Below are 15,136 nucleotides of genomic sequence, written 5' to 3'. Positions count from 1 at the left end.
CTTGCCCTCCTGCCATCCAGGACTTTCTGCACAATCATTTTGAACGGAAGAGAATCAGAGCCTGAGGGCAACTTCTGGAAGTTTCTACCCAGGGCTGGCAAAGAAAATTTTTCCCTTCTTTCTCAATCCCCAACTCTCCCTTAATTAAGATGATCACAAAGCTTGCAAGCCCCATAATATTCTACGTCTGCTGACATCAGGACACTTGCTTGAAGGGAGCTGCAGTCTCTGTTGCTTAGTTTGCTGAGGCCTCTCCTTGTGGCTCCAGAGAGCAAGACTGAACCACAGCAGGAGGCCGAGTGGCTGCTGGCAGCTCCTTTCGTCTCTGACAGGTACCGTGCAGGCCCCGCCTGGGGGGCTGCTGATCATGTACCTAACCAAGGGCAAAGGGAGCATTGATGGAATCTTGTGCCCAGGACCCCGGATTTCTACCACAGCACTGCTCCCTGCAGGTTGCTAGAGCAACCACTGGCAAGCGGGCAGTCCCATGCTTGCTTCCGTTTCATAGAAGTGTTGGAGCTGGACAACTGAACTGTTGGATCAAAGAGGATTCATGCCTCACAACAATCCCCATGGCTGCAGAACTGTGTTGGAAAGAATGCTGAGGTCTCATCTCGTCTTGGCAGGAGCAAGTGTCGTTCGGGGAGGATGGGGTAAAGAGGTGTGCAGGTTTTGAGGTAGACAGAAGTGGAAGCTGCGAAGGTTTGTCATCAGCATAGAAGACAGAAGTGTGGGGACAGCAAGAATGCTTGTATTTACCAATGCTGACCTTGGTTGACCCCTTTATCAAAGAGTAACTGAAAATAGGAGACTGGAGTGATTTCCTCACTGTAACGAGTGGCACAGTTGGGACTAGAACCCCGCCAGGCCCCAGTGACAACCCGAGGCACAGACTAACCTGGTGTCATCTTTGCTTTTCTTTCTCTAAAATGAGGACCACCCCCCCCAACCCCATCCAGGGTGGGAAAGGCCTGGAACTGTATCAGAGAGTGACAGGAGCTGCTAGGGGAGGGCCAGGCAGTCATAGCAACATGGAGTTGCACTGGGTGGCAGCTCTTCTCCCAGACACTCTGGACACGGGTGAAACCCCTCCTTTGTGCAGCTCCTCAGGGGTGCGCCTGCCAAGTTTCACCCTCAGAGGCAAGAATGAGGAAATGGGGTAAAAGGGCTTGGCCCTAAACCCCACAGCCTAGTGTGGAGTCCAGAGGGAAGGTAGTGTTCGGGTGGAATCTGCTTGAGTTAGAATCCCGTGAGCTCAGGCTAGTGCCCTCGGAGCCTGGTTCAGCAGGTACCTCCCTCAAAGGATTACAGGTAGGCACTTCCTAGATATCTGTTGATCAGACACCACATGCAGGATCTTCTGCTTGGAACATTTCTACACGTTTCCTCCTGGACTAGAATGTGAGTTCCCTGAGGACAAAGACCACAGATTATTCGTCTGGGCATTCTCAGTGCCCAGCACTTACTTATTTTTTTAAAGAATAAATAACTTAATGAGTTCTGTCCCCCCTCCTTCATTCATGACCACAATAAAGAGCTCCAGGAGACAAGACAAAAGAAACAAAATCCCAGTTTTCAACAGAGTGCCAAACCAAAATGCTAAATTTTTTTCAAAGTACTATAATTCTGTTTTAAAAAACCAAGTCACCAGCACAGAGTTTGGGTTTTCAACACTAACATCAACTGCAAAAAGAAGAGATCCCCGAGAACAAACAGTGCCCTACAGGGAGAACTCACTCTCTACACAGCCCACCACCTGCTCCCCCAAATTCCATCTGGTTAACAGAGTGGGTATCTGTCCAAGGGTGTCACAGCTTTGCCTCATCGTGTGCCAGCAGCAGGCAGGTGAGAAAGCTGTGATGACCAGGATCTGGAAAATGGAGGAGACAGGACATTCTTACTGTCTTCCCCAGGGTGGGGCTGCCCTTCTTATGAAGAGCAGGGACTTGGGGTCACCTGAATGACCTATAATCTCATCTTCTCTTCTGACCTATCTGATTCCCAGTGTTATCTGCCATCTCATTCTCAAAAAACACTTGGGATGATTGTCATTGTTTCTTCAGGTCTATGTCTATATCGAGGACTATTAATAAAGCCACATCCTAGTTGTATGATCTTAGACGAATGTCTTTCCAGTTTCTTGAGCCTCAGTTATCTTGTCTGTAAAATGGGGATAACAATGACCAACCCCAATTGAGTTTAAAATTCCATAATCTATCTGGAGAACTTAGCCCAATGCCTGCCACATAGTAGGTATAGAATGAATGAGAGCAGCTTTTACCGTAAGACCCAGAGAATGCAAAATTCTGAAACGGGACTTTCAGGAACAAAAGGAAAGGACATTGGAGTATGTGGGAACTATTTGATAGAGCAGCAATTGTCAACCTTTATCATCTCACAGTGCACGTAAACTAATTACTAAAATTCTGCAGCACATAAAAAAAGTTATGCCGATTTGACAAAAAAAAGTATAATTTTGATTCAATCACAGCTACTGTTGTGTTGGCGATTGTCATTTCTTCTTTTTAATTTGATAATCTAAGGGAAAAGAGATCAGTGCCCCTGACTAAATAGTCAGGTGTTGCATGTTTTAAAGCTTTTTGCAGCACACCAGTTGAAAATCGCTGTGATAGAGAATCCGGAACTCTGCACAAGGGGTAATAGCCTAGGGACCTCTGAAATGTCTAGAATGTTTGCCACTCTCCTATGTTGTAATTTTCTCCTGCACCTTTTAAAAAATCCTCACCTGAGGATATATTTTTTTAATTGGTGTTAGAGAGAGGGAGGGAGGGAGGAAGGGAGAGAGAAAAACATCAATTGGTTGCCTCCTATATGTACCCCAACCTGGGATCAAACCCGCAACCTAGGTATGTGCCCTGACCTGGAATCGAACCCGCAACGTTTTTGGTGTATGGGACGACACTCCAACCAACTGAGCCACCTTGCTGGGCTCTCTTGCACATTCTTACTTCATTTAGATCAGCTGTTCAATTCTTTAAATGAAAAAGGCCCAACTATATAGGGAAGTCTATTTTTTGGGGGAAAAGAAAGAAACTATAAAATATCAGGGAAAGACTTAGTAGAGGAGGGAAGAGCTTAGTTTGGGAGCCTCCAGGATTGAAGAGAAGGGCATTCAGAATGTTGAAATGAGAACAGGAGCTCCCTGGAGGCCTCACCACTCCTCAGACCTGAGCAGACTGTTCCTCATTTCCTCTCTGCTGCTCCCAGAGCTCTGGTCCACAGAGCAAACATCACAAACCACGCTGGTTTGGGAAATAGTCTGCTTGGACTCTGAGTGGTGCCATGGCCCTACCTGGTGTAGCTTGACCCACATACCCAGTTACTAGGATATTTAAAGGACACCTGATTCTTTCTGTGACACCGCGGTTACCTTAAACCTCCTAAGACATGACTACAAAGGAGAGAATCCCAGCCTCTGGCTTCGGTCCATACAGGAACAAGTCAAATGGCCCGAATCTGGGTCAGAAAGAAAAGCTGCCATTCTCAGGCAGAGTAAGAACCGCTTGCCTGCCTGTCCACATCCACAGACAACGGCTCTCAACCCTGGCCTGCACATCGGAGTCACGTGGAGAGCTCTGAAAACAGATTTCAGGGCCTCCCCAGACTTACTAAGTACTTCAGGGGTAACGCCTGGGGATATGTCGTTTCTAAAAGTGGCATAGGTGACTGAGATATGAAGCCAAGGTTGAATCCAATGCTTTATGGAAGCATCATGTTTTGAATTCTGGGAAATTACTAGGGTTCCATACAAGGAGACAAGACGGTTATCCTTTTTCCCTAAGTGGCATCAGCAACAAGTCTGTTCCAGCTTCCCTGGCGCTCCGGGAGGAGGTGATCAATCAGGAGGCAGCTGCACTCAACTGCCTAACCTGCCCCAGCCTTTCCTCAGGGTCCCGAACACTGGAGATGCCTTCTTCATCGGCACAGAACTCAAGAAAAGGTGCACTTCCTACTGAAATCAGATACAGATGTAAGAGCGTTTTTGGGGCACCTGTTTTGTGGCAGGCCCTGTACCAAACATAAATCACAAGCCCGAGAGAGAGGCACTACATCGTTCCTGTTTGGGGTGCAATCCTGGAAAAGGAGTGTTCCTCAGAGCTTTACCAGCTCATCACAGCACAGTCCTCATGGGAATATATCACTGATGATCAACATACAATTTGGGGTTTATTGGTGACTTATTTACTCATGAGCAACATACAGTTTGGGCTTTATTGACTGATGAGTCTTCTCAAAATTCTTTTGGTCTCAATATTCTAATGGTGGATGTGGCTAGGCTGAGGGAATGACCTTGAAATTTATCCGAGGTATATCCTCTCGGGCTGCCAAAACAACTCTCATCTTTTTTTTTTAAGTAAAAATATGGGATGCTTCATGAATTTGTGTGCCATCCTGTTGCAGAGACCATGCTAATCTTCTCTGTATTATTCCAGTTGTAGTACATGTGCTGCTGAAGTGAGCACTCTAGTCTGTATTTTAATCATGAAAATAATTCCGTTTTGCCTGTCCTCTGGAAAACAAGCAAACCATTTGCTGGGAATCAAAGAGTTGTAAACAAGGGACTGCAGGAGAGTATGTAGGTACTTTTTGGTGGAAAGCATTAGATTGACCTCAGCTGATTGGCACTATGAGCTATGATTGTATTGTCTCCATTTTTAAAGATAATGAAACCAAGGCTCAGAGAACCTCAGTTACTTGCCGAACACACAGCTAGGACAGGGAGGGCAAGAAGTTGACCCCAGGTTTTCTGGTTTACAGGTCAGTGCTTTCACTGTAGCTCCTCTACAGTGACCCCAATAGCCCTTTTGGATAGCTAAACAGAAGATATTTTAGGTTCGGTTCCAGATCATCTAACAAGACCAGTATAGCAATAAAGCGAGTCATAATCTTATTGCGGGTATAGGGTCCTGCCTAATTCGCAAAACACAAAGTGCAATAAAGCGAAGCACCATAAAACAAGGTATACCTCTAGTTACTTATGGGCAGATTTATAGTGGTTGAAAATTCATATACTGTTTTTATTAGTCACATACAAAAATCATTTATTAAGATCTAATAGAATTTTAGGAGGACATAATTATAAAAGTAATGAGGGTTCAGAGGGGCTGAGTGACTTGTCTAAGGTCAAACAGGTCTTGTATTGGCTCCAAAATAGGAGCACTTTGTAGCTAAAGGCACACAGCACGGTGGACAGGAAATCACACGAGACCAGGTGTCAGAAGCCATGGATTCCTGCCCCTGTTCCAATCTGTATTAGTATAGCACTTTGGACAAGTCCCTTGTCCTTTGTAAAATGGAAACAATGATCTCTGACCTACTGTATTGAGAAGTGAAGATCCAAATGGATGTAAAAGTATTCTGAACACCCCCTCCAAAAAATAACAGAAGGAAAGAACTTGGGCGGGTCGGTCAGCCCGACTGGATTCAAATTTCAACTCTGCCGCTTACTGGATGTGTGACTTTGAGCAAGTGATTTTACCTCTCTGATGCCTCAGTTTTCTCATCTGAAAAATGGGGCTACATCAAGTACCTAGCCCAGAGGTGGTTGTGACGATTTACACAGGGATTGCCCGACATATACAGCACTCCATCAATAACGTCAGCCACGATCACAGTTATACTTGTGCCTCTCGGATCTTCAACTTCTCCGAAACGCGGACTTTCTGAGCTACCAAACATACCCCGGGCTCCAGCTTCGGTCCTATTACTCTCTACCTTCTTCCGTGGACCCTGTCTCTCCCTTCCCAGTCTCCCTTCTGCACAGCCCGTGGGAAACCCCTACAAGAATCCCAGTCCCCCGGCCCCGTTTCGGCGCGGTCTCTTACTCGACGACCTTGGCCGGGTGCCCGTGGTGGCCGTAGACCAGCGCCCGGACCCGGGAGCCCTCGGCAGACGCGGAGCAGGAGGCGGCAGCGGGCGGGCGGCAGCCCGAGGCGGGGAGCAGCCTCCGCCGCAGCAGGGCCGGGGTCCGCGCCTCCCACAGCGCGCGGACCCACATGCTCACCGCAGGGATCTCAGAGCCGGACGCCCCGGACACGTCAACTTCCCGCGACCGCGCGCCAGCCCCGCCCCGCCTCGTAACCACGCCCCTCGCTCCTTTTAAAGGGCCATCTCCTTCTTCCGCTGCCCGCGCGGTGGCGCCTGGTGAGATTGCGAGGGGAGCTAGGGACGCGCGGTGCGGGGACCTGCGGGAGTCGCGGGGATTTTGAGCCCGCCAAAGTTGATCTCCCAAGGAGCGTCCGAGACTGGCCTAAAGCTATGTCTGCAGTCTGCAATTTGTTGTTTGATTTTGGGGAAGACATTTCCCCTCCCCCGACCTCAGTTTCTCCTCCCCACCATTTATTTATTTATTTACTTATTCATTCATTCATTCATTCATTTATTTAAAATTTTTGTTATTGATTTCAGAGAGGAAAGGAGAGGGAGAGCTAGTAACATCAATGATGAGAGAGAATCATTCATTGATCGGCTGCCTCCTTCATGCCCCACACTGGGGGTCCAGCCCATAAGCCCGGGCATATGCCCTGACCGGGAATGGAACCGTGACCTCCTGGTTCATAGGTCCATGCTCTATCACTGAGCCACGCGGGCTGGGCCCCACCATTTATTATTGAGTGCTCACTGTGCCAGGCCATTTAAGGCATTATCTCATTTAATCCCCACTATCTTCTCATAGCATAGGAAGGCAAAGCTTACTTCCCTTCACTAAGTAGAGTACATGTAAGCTGCTGTGGAGGCAAGAATACTGGGTTTGGAGTTAGAAGATTTAACTTCAAATCCCAACCCTGCCACTTCCTACCTTGGGCAAGTGACTGAAACTCGGAATCTTTCCTCATAGGTATAAGGGGGAGAATATTCCTCCTCTAAGATTGTTGTGAGGGCCCTGGCCATTGTGGCTCAGTTGGTTAGGCATCCTCCTGTGCACCAAAAGGTTTCTGGTTCGATTCCCTATTAGGGCACATGTCTGGGTTGCAGGGCTTGATCCTGGCAATGCAGGAGGCAGCTGATCAATGTTTCGCTCTCACATAGATGTTTTTCTCTCTCCCTCTCCCTCTCACTTACTCTCTCTCTAAAAATCAATAAAAGTATTTTTAAAAAGATTGTTGTGAGGATTGATGAAACAATAGAATAATGTTATATGGACAGGAGAGCACCTTGTAAAAATGCTAAGTGTGTTCAGGTATAAGGGAGGGATCACACGGAGGAGGGCCCCCTCTAAAAATGCTCAGAGTAGCCTTGACCGGTTTGGCTCAGTGGATAGAGCGTCGGCCTGGGGACTGAAGGGTCCTGGGTTCGATTCCAGTCAAGGGCAGGTACCTTGGTTGGGGCACATCCCCAGTAGGGGAGTGCAGGAAGCAGCTGATCAATGTTTCTCTCTCATTGATGGTTTCTAACTCTCTATCCCTCTCCCTTCCTCTCTGTAATAAAATCAATAAAAATATATTTAAAAAATAGTAAAAATGCTCAGTGTAGAAAGGAATTAAGTGGGACAATTGAAGTTCTTTGTAAAAAGATGTAGCCCAATAAAGACACTAGATCATATTTTTCACATTTCTGGTGGAGTGGAGACACGAGCATACCTAAAACCCAGTTGACTGTTAAGAACATGAGAGAGGGCACAGGTGGAGTCAAGGAGCCATGTCTGGGATGGGGCAGGGGCAGGGTGGGGTATCTTGGAGAAAGTGCTGATGAAGCCAGTCCTGTGACTCCAAGTCTTCAATATGCATAAAAACCACCTGAGGTTTCATCTCAGACCTACTGAATTAGAATCTTGGGGAGGGGTCCAGGAACGTACATTTCTTACAAGCTCTTAAGAATATTCGGATGCAGGTGGCCCAGGAAACAGGCTTCGAGAAACACCGAGGCAGGTCTGTGAAGGATAAGGAAGAGTTCATTCCTCTGGGTTTTATTGACCCAAAGCTTTTTAACTCAGAGTCTTTCCTCTGAGGAAGAGAAGAAAGCTAAGTGCTGTGATGAAGGGTGCAGGGCTGGATTCTGGCAAATCTGGACTTGAGTCCTGGCTCGGCCACTTTCTAAAACCACTTCAAAGTGATTTTGGACAAGTCACTTGACCTCTCTGTGTCTCCATTTCCTTATCCTTGAAATGAAGGAAATAATAGTGTCTGTTTCAAGGCTGTTGTGAGGATCAAGTGAGATATTATTCACTTCACTTGAAGCACTTAGTATAAGAATGCTTGGCACATGAAAGCATTGGATGAATGTTATTGGGGGGTTATTGTGAAGACTAAATGAGAAATGTCACATGTAAAACACACTGACTAGAGTCTGGCCCATAGGTCGTGCTCACAAAGTATTTGTACTTGCTTTTATTATAGAGAACGTTGGTGTCCCATCATGGGGGAAACACTTGGTCCCTCACAGCGTTCTCTCTCTCTCTCTCTCTCTCTCTCTCTCTCTCTCTCTCTCTCTCTCTCTCTCACAATACCCACACATACACACACACACAATACCCAGTCTTGCTTATCTTCTGTTTTCACAGTGACACACAGGTCGATGTCTGTTGTAAGACTCCCTAGGTGACTTTGAGCTGTTGACATTATCTTCTCTACCAAATTAGTTCCTCTGCATTATGGACAGCCCAGCCAAGAAGCCTGGAAAATCACCCAGCAGGTGTCTCTCCTTGGGGCTGGACTCAGGCCCCATCCATCCTGATAGTCATCACTTTTGGTTCAGGCCATTGGCTCTTGTTTGAAAGGTGTCAGCAGCCTTCTTTCTAACTGAGATCCCCTCTCTTCTTTCTGCTTCCCCAATTCCTTTGCAGTGGTTCTCAACCTTTTGGCCCTTTAAATACAGTTCCTCATGTTGTGACCCAACCATAAAATTATGTTCGTTGCTACTTCATAACTGTAATGTTGCTACTGTTATGAATCGTAATGTAAATATCTGATATGCAGGATGGTCTTAGGCGACCCCTGTGAAAGGGTCGTTCGACCGCCAAAGGGGTCGCGACCCACTGGTTGAGAACCGCTGCTTTAGGGGGAACCAGAAGCTACAGTTCTTTGTAAAACACCATGAACTATTGATATATCAAACTTTAAGTTGTAAACAAAGCTATGATTCTATGCTAATTCTAGCATTCTCTCACACTACTGACACATACTAAAGTCTTCAGAAAAATGTATGTGGGAAAACACCTTAAAACAAAGAAAAAATTATATTCATTGTCAGTAATCTACCTTCTTGCAAATTAGAAAAATATGACTGGTTTTAATTCAGTGGTAATCCTCCCCCCCCCCCCACCACCAACATGGCTTGAGGAACACCTGGGTTCCTCAAGGGGCAAGTTTTAGGAGTTCAAGTCCAATTGTTCCGGCCTCACATTCAAGACCTTTGCACTCTGTCTCCCAGACTGTCTCCCAGACTGTCTTTGGACCATGCACAGCCCATGATCCGCCCGTATCTGATAGAATTTCCCAGAACTTCCATGTCTCGGGCCTTCATTCAGCCTGCTCCTCCTGCTTGATATGCTTTTCCCTTGCCTACCTGGGAAACTCCAGGTTCACATATAATTTCTCTGATGTTATTTTCCAAAACCCTAGGTTGAGTCAACTCCTGCTGCCTTTGTGTTTTCTCTGGACAGGTGTTGCCGCCTTCAGTCTCTTATTTATGTATGTGCCCATTTCCCCCTCCAGGCAAGAGTGGAACTCTGTTTTGTGTATCTCCCTGATGCCAGCACCCAATATGGGGCCTGGCACGGGGCAGGTGTCATAAATATTCCATGAGTTGAAAGTAATTGAATTTCCTCATGGCCTGGCCCTGCCTGTGGTGCCGTCTCCTTTTCCTTAGATTTGGGTCACTCCAGGGCAGGACTTTTCTTGTTCTTCTCTCTTCTCTCTAGGATTATAGAAGTTTGTGGTCTTTTTCAAGTGAAGCAGAATGTTCTCTTTTCATTTGTCCACCTGTTGCTTGTGTTCTTTCTCCTTCCATCACAGTCTCTGTCCTGAAGGCTTCCCCTGCACCCAGAGTGGAGGGGTGTGGCATCAGTCAGGTCTAGGTTTGAATCCCGGGCCCACTATTGACTAACCATGTGACCTTTGGCGAGTACCTGATGCTCTCTGAGTAGTACTTTTCTGGGTAGTACTTTCTGTCTCTTCTCTGCTCCAGTTTCTCTCTCTCTCCATTTCTTCCCCATCTCCCTTTTCTTGCTTCTATCTCACTCCCTGTGACTCTCTATCTGGTTAATTCTCTGTCTCTGGTCCTTGCCTATTGTCTTTTTGGCCACCTCCTGGCTCACAAGGGAAGAGCCCAAGAGCCCAGGAGTCCTCAGTCCTGCCTCTCCTGCAGGCCACAGAAACCTCAGTTGTGCCAACATCAGTGGAGCCAGCAGGGAGCAGAGGCAGTGCACAGGAAGGCCTGGATACACCTTGAACCGCTAGGCTCTGTTCAATGTCACTGCCCACTGGTTAGACCCATCTGCCCAGGCCCAGGGGTCTCTGCTTCCTCAGTCTGCTCTCCATTTGGCTGATCAGGGGACTTATTATTATTATTATTTAAAGATATTATTATTGATTTCAGAGAGGAAGGGAGAGGGAGAGATAGAAACATCAATGATGAGAATCATTGATCAGCTGCCTCCTGCATGCTCCCTACTGCGGATCGAGCCCACAACCTGGGTATGTGCCCTTGGCTGGAATTGAACCTGAGACCTTCAGTGCACTCTATCCACTGAGCCAAACTGGCTAGGGCTATTATTATTTTTTTAAAGAGTCATAAGAACATTTTGCTCTTCTGCTTAATGCTTCAATGGCTTCTCACTGCTCTTAGGGTTTAGTCCATAGTTTTTTGCATGACCTGCAGGGCCTGCCAGCCTCTACAGTTGCCCCTGGCCCCCTTTCCTCCCCATTCATTGCAGCCCCCTTGGCCTCTCTGCTGCCCAAACCCACCAGCGTCTGCCTTTGCACAGGCTGCTTTCTCCGTCAGCAGTGTTCCTCGCCAATGATTGCGTAAGGCTAGCTCCTTCTCATACTTCAGGTGTCAGCTCAAATGTCACCACATCACTTGCTCGGGGAATCCCTCCGATTATCTTAAGTAAAGTAGATCCCTCCACCCCATCGAATTATGTATCACAACACTTCATTCATTTCTTTTAGAGCACACATCTCAGATTGTAATTAGATATTGATGTCCATGTTTGCTATTGGTCTCTCCCTCTAAAATGTAAGCTTCGCGAGGGCAAGGACAATGTCTATATTAATTATTGAATTTAATATTTATTGAGTACTAACTACATATCAGATACCAGGCACTGGGATACGTGGCAGAGTCCTCGCCCTTAGGGAGCTGATGTTCTAGGGGTGGAGACAAATAATGAATACACCATAGAGTAGGTGCTCTGTTTAAAAATGCAATAACCTGCTTCCCCCTCACTCTCAGACTCGCTCCCATTTCTCTGGTATATCACTGTCTCATATACCAAGACATTTGCTGGTTTTGGCTGTTTATTTTTATTTTTATTTTTTTTCATTGGAATATAAGCTCCATGAGGGTAGGGATTTTTGTCTGTTTTATATCTCCACTTGGACTCATAGCAATTGTTAAATAAATGAATCAGTATCCAGTATTTGTTGATTTGTTCCAGATGGAAGGCAGGTCTCAGCCCCAATTCAATTCAGGCCAGATGACCTTGATTCAAATGTTGGTGCTGCTGCATACTAATGCATAACCTTTGAAAAGTCCGGTCTCTCTCTGTATCTCGATGTCCTCAACTGTGTAGTTGGAATAATAGGGGTGAAGACTAAGTTAGTCCACGGGGTTTAAGCACATAGAAGGTGTCTGGTCTTACAAAGTCATGAACAACTAGTTAGTGGTCATTGTACAAGGGCTTCTATGGGCCTATACTGTGTAGAAGCCCAAATAATACTTAACCTGTGTAGCCATTGTAGGCTAGAACCAATGAGAGTTAGTGAGGGAGGTGGGCTTCGCAGAATGAAAAAGAAGTTTCTGAAAGCCAGGATTGCAAGGAGAACTAGATGAATCCACTATTATTATGGCTGAAGACTTCAGCATCCCTCTGTCAGAAATGAACATTTTCAGCAGGCAGAAAATCAGTAAGGACATAGTTGAACTCCACATCATCAGTCAACTGGATATAGAGGACATTTATAGACTGCTCCACCCAACAACAGCAGAACACCTGTCCTTCTCAAGCTCATCTGGAATATTCACCAAGAGAGACCACATTCTGGGCCATAAAACACACATCAGCAAATTCAGAAAAATAGAACTCATACAATGACTGCTCTCAGACCACAATGGAATGAAACTAGAATCAATAACAGAAAGAGCTGTAAAATCCCCAAATACTTGGAGATTAAATAATACACTTCTAAACAGCACATGGAGAAGAAATCTCAAGAGAAATGTAAAACTATGTTGAAATAGCCCGGCCAGAGTGGCTAAAATGGTTGAGTGTCCTCCTGTGTTCCCGGTCAAACAATCAATGTTTCTCCCTCCCTCCCTCTCTCTCTCTAAGCATGTGCTCAGGCGAGGATTAAAAAAACAAAACCCCACTACTTGGAACTAAAAGAAAACGAAATGAAAATGAAAACACAAGTTATCAAAATTTGTGAGATTCAGTGAAAGCAGTGCTTAGAGGGAAATTTATAGCACCTAACGTATATATGAGAAAAGAAGAAAGACCTAAAATCAACTGTCTAAACTTCTGCCTTAGGAAACTAGAAAAAAAGAGCAAATTAAATTCAATCAGGAAGTAGAAGAAAAATAATAAAAACGAGAGCAGAAATCAGTGAAAGGGAAAGCAGGAAATCAATAGAGAAAAACCAACCAAACCGAAAGCTGGTTCTTGGAAAAGGTGAATAACTCCACAAGCCTCTAGCCAGGCTAACGAAGAAAAAGGAGGACGCAAATTACTAAGATCGGAAATGAAAGGGGGACAAAACTACACAGCCCGTGGACATTAAGAGGATAATGAATACTACGACCAACTCTAAAAGTTAGCATTCCAAAGACCCAACCACCCACTCAAGTAAGGCGATGAGCTTCCTGTCCTTGAAGGTATGTACCAATGCGCATTTGGAGGGGCCTATATAGAGGGGATGAAAGCAACAAACATCCGACGGGACCCAGGGTGTCTTTGGGTCTCTGTCCCTGAGAGCGCGGTGTGAGAGGTAGGCGGGCAATGAGCGCGCTTGCTTGCGAATGTCCGTGCCAGCTCAGTGCAGCGCGGGTGGTGCCTAGGCCCAGCCTCCGACCTCCAGGCGCGGGGTGCAGGAGTGGGGGAGGGGCGCGCCGGGGCAGTTGGAGACCCGATCCGGCGGCAACACGGGAGGCTACCAGCAGGGGGCGCCCCGAGACCGCGGAACCCGCGGCCGGGCCTGACGTCAGCGCCCCGCTTGCTTGGGCTCCTGCTCTGGACTCGGCGCCAGTCCCGCTCCGCGCTGTGCTGCTTCGCTCCGGCTCTAGCTCGGCTCGGGCTCGGCTCGGGCTCCGGTGGCGCCCCCCGCGCCGGGCCCGGGGCAGAAGGCGGCGCACCATGGCCCGCGCCCAGGCTCTGGTCCTGGCGCTCACCTTCCAGCTCTGTGCGCCGGAGACCGAGACTCCGGCAGGTAAGTGCGCGTCGGTCGCACCAAGCTTGCCCTGCGGAGTCCACGGGCCCGTGGCGTAGCTCGGAAGAAAGTGTGAGTTTTGGGTGACCGGGCGTTCGGAGCCTGCTCCCTGTGTGTGTCTGCGTGTTGGATGTGCGATCCTGTGCTCACGGTATCCTGTGCCTGCGACTGTTGTGTATCCACGAGATGTGTGTGCAAGAAAAGGTGCTGTGTGTTGTGTATCCACGAGTTCCTTGGGGTGAACGTTGAGTGCATTGAGGCATCGGGTATGCGCTGAGGGTGTGTGTGTCCGCCAGTGTTCAGTGTTTGTGCAGCCAAGTAGGTTGTGTGTCTGTTGTGTGTGCGTCTGAGTTTGGTTGTGTGGCTGGAGTTGTATCTGCTATGTGTTGCATTTGTTTGTATTTTGTGTGCCGCGGCAGGGAGTGCTGTTTGTTGTGTGTCTGACAGTGTGTTGTGTGTTTGTGTTACGCTTGTGACCGGGAGTGCTCTGTGGATTCTGCCAGCGAGTGTGTGGTGTGTGTGCATGTGAGATCTATGTACGTGTGTGAAGGCGTGGGAACGTGGCCGGAACGTGTGTGTCCGTGCGCCGTGTGCGCGATGGGTACGTGTGGGAGTGTCTGGGGTTGGTGGTGTGCTTCGCCCGGGGCTGTGTGGGTCCGAGTGAATGCCCAGTGTGCCGGGAATGCGTGTGTAGGAGCGTGTCTGGAGCGGATGTGAGTGTGTGAGTGTGTCCGTGCGCGCTGGCTGCGTGTCTAAGAATGTGGGGAGTGGGGTGCGCGCTTGGCCGTGGCTGAGTGCGCCCAGGGCCCAGGCCGCCCGAGGGGGCAGCGGCAGGATGTGCGAGTGTGTGTGTGTGTGTGTGTGTGTGTGTGTTCCCCTCGTGTGTGCGTGTGTGGCGCGCGGGCCTGGAACAAGTTGCCGCGCGCGTCTCCACCGCCCCTACCCGGTCCGGCCGGCCGGAGGCTCGGGAGGGGGGAAAGGGGCCCCGCGGCCGCAGACTCCGACATGTCGGGCCGTTTGTTGTTTCGCAAGTTCCGCGCGGCGCTGGCTGAGCCGAGGCGGCGCCAGGGCTGCGGGACGCCGGGCGGGTGGCGGGGAGAACTGGGCGCGGGAGGTGGACGCGAGGGCAGTGGGGAGGGCTGAGCCGGCGGGCGCTTCTGGGGGGGCCGGGCCCGGGCGGGGCTGCGACGTCCCAGCGAGGGCAGGGCCTGGCTCTCGGCCCCGGACGGCTCCCCCTCCGGTTGCTCCCGGAGGCGCCGCGGACGGGGTCTCCCGGGACACTCCCTGGGTGGACCCCGCAACTTCGTGCGGCCTCCCGCCGGCCAGGCCCGCCGTGTGCAGAGTGTGCCCATGTGTCTTTGTGCTGAGCGATCGCGCCGTCTCCGAGTGTGTTTCGGAGTCTGGGTCTTTCGGGGTGTGTGTGTGTGTGTGTGTGTACGTGTGATCGGATATCGACGCGCATATCTGGAGCTTGTGCCTGTGGGTCCGTGTGTGCTATGAACAGTGTGTGTGTGTGTGTGTGTGTGTGT

General features: G+C 48.7%; 2 protein-coding genes and 1 non-coding gene across 6 annotated transcripts in view; 1 reads left to right on the top strand and 2 right to left on the bottom strand.

The window, feature by feature from the left end:
* MECR (mitochondrial trans-2-enoyl-CoA reductase) overlaps positions 1-6,065 on the bottom strand; it is a 29,371-nt gene extending 23,306 nt beyond the window's left edge. For 3 of the 4 annotated variants that reach the window (XM_006097236.3, XM_006097237.3, XM_023761020.1), the window contains exon 1: positions 5,847-6,065. In XM_006097236.3, the coding sequence (XP_006097298.1) occupies positions 5,847-6,019 (173 nt within the window). In that variant the 5' untranslated portion in view covers positions 6,020-6,065. The remainder of the gene's footprint in view (positions 1-5,846) is intronic. The other variant, XM_014463029.2, reaches the window with a different exon arrangement.
* LOC111827662 lies at positions 4,378-4,484 on the bottom strand. Its single transcript, XR_002831308.1, has one exon. It is a non-coding gene; the product is annotated as a U6 spliceosomal RNA (small nuclear RNA).
* Positions 6,066-13,434: 7,369 nt separating the features above from the next.
* The window catches only part of PTPRU (protein tyrosine phosphatase, receptor type U), an 80,979-nt gene continuing 79,277 nt past the window's right edge, over positions 13,435-15,136 (top strand). The window contains 1 exon segment of the mRNA XM_023761012.1: positions 13,435-13,607. Within this exon segment, the coding sequence (XP_023616780.1) occupies positions 13,535-13,607 (73 nt within the window). The 5' untranslated portion in view covers positions 13,435-13,534.

Source organism: Myotis lucifugus, unplaced genomic scaffold (genome assembly GCF_000147115.1).
Source record: "Myotis lucifugus unplaced genomic scaffold, Myoluc2.0 scaffold_197, whole genome shotgun sequence".
In the NCBI taxonomy this organism is placed as follows: Eukaryota; Metazoa; Chordata; class Mammalia; order Chiroptera; family Vespertilionidae; genus Myotis; species Myotis lucifugus.
Note: the sequence above shows the minus strand (reverse complement) of the source record. Positions and strands in the feature narration are given on the sequence as shown.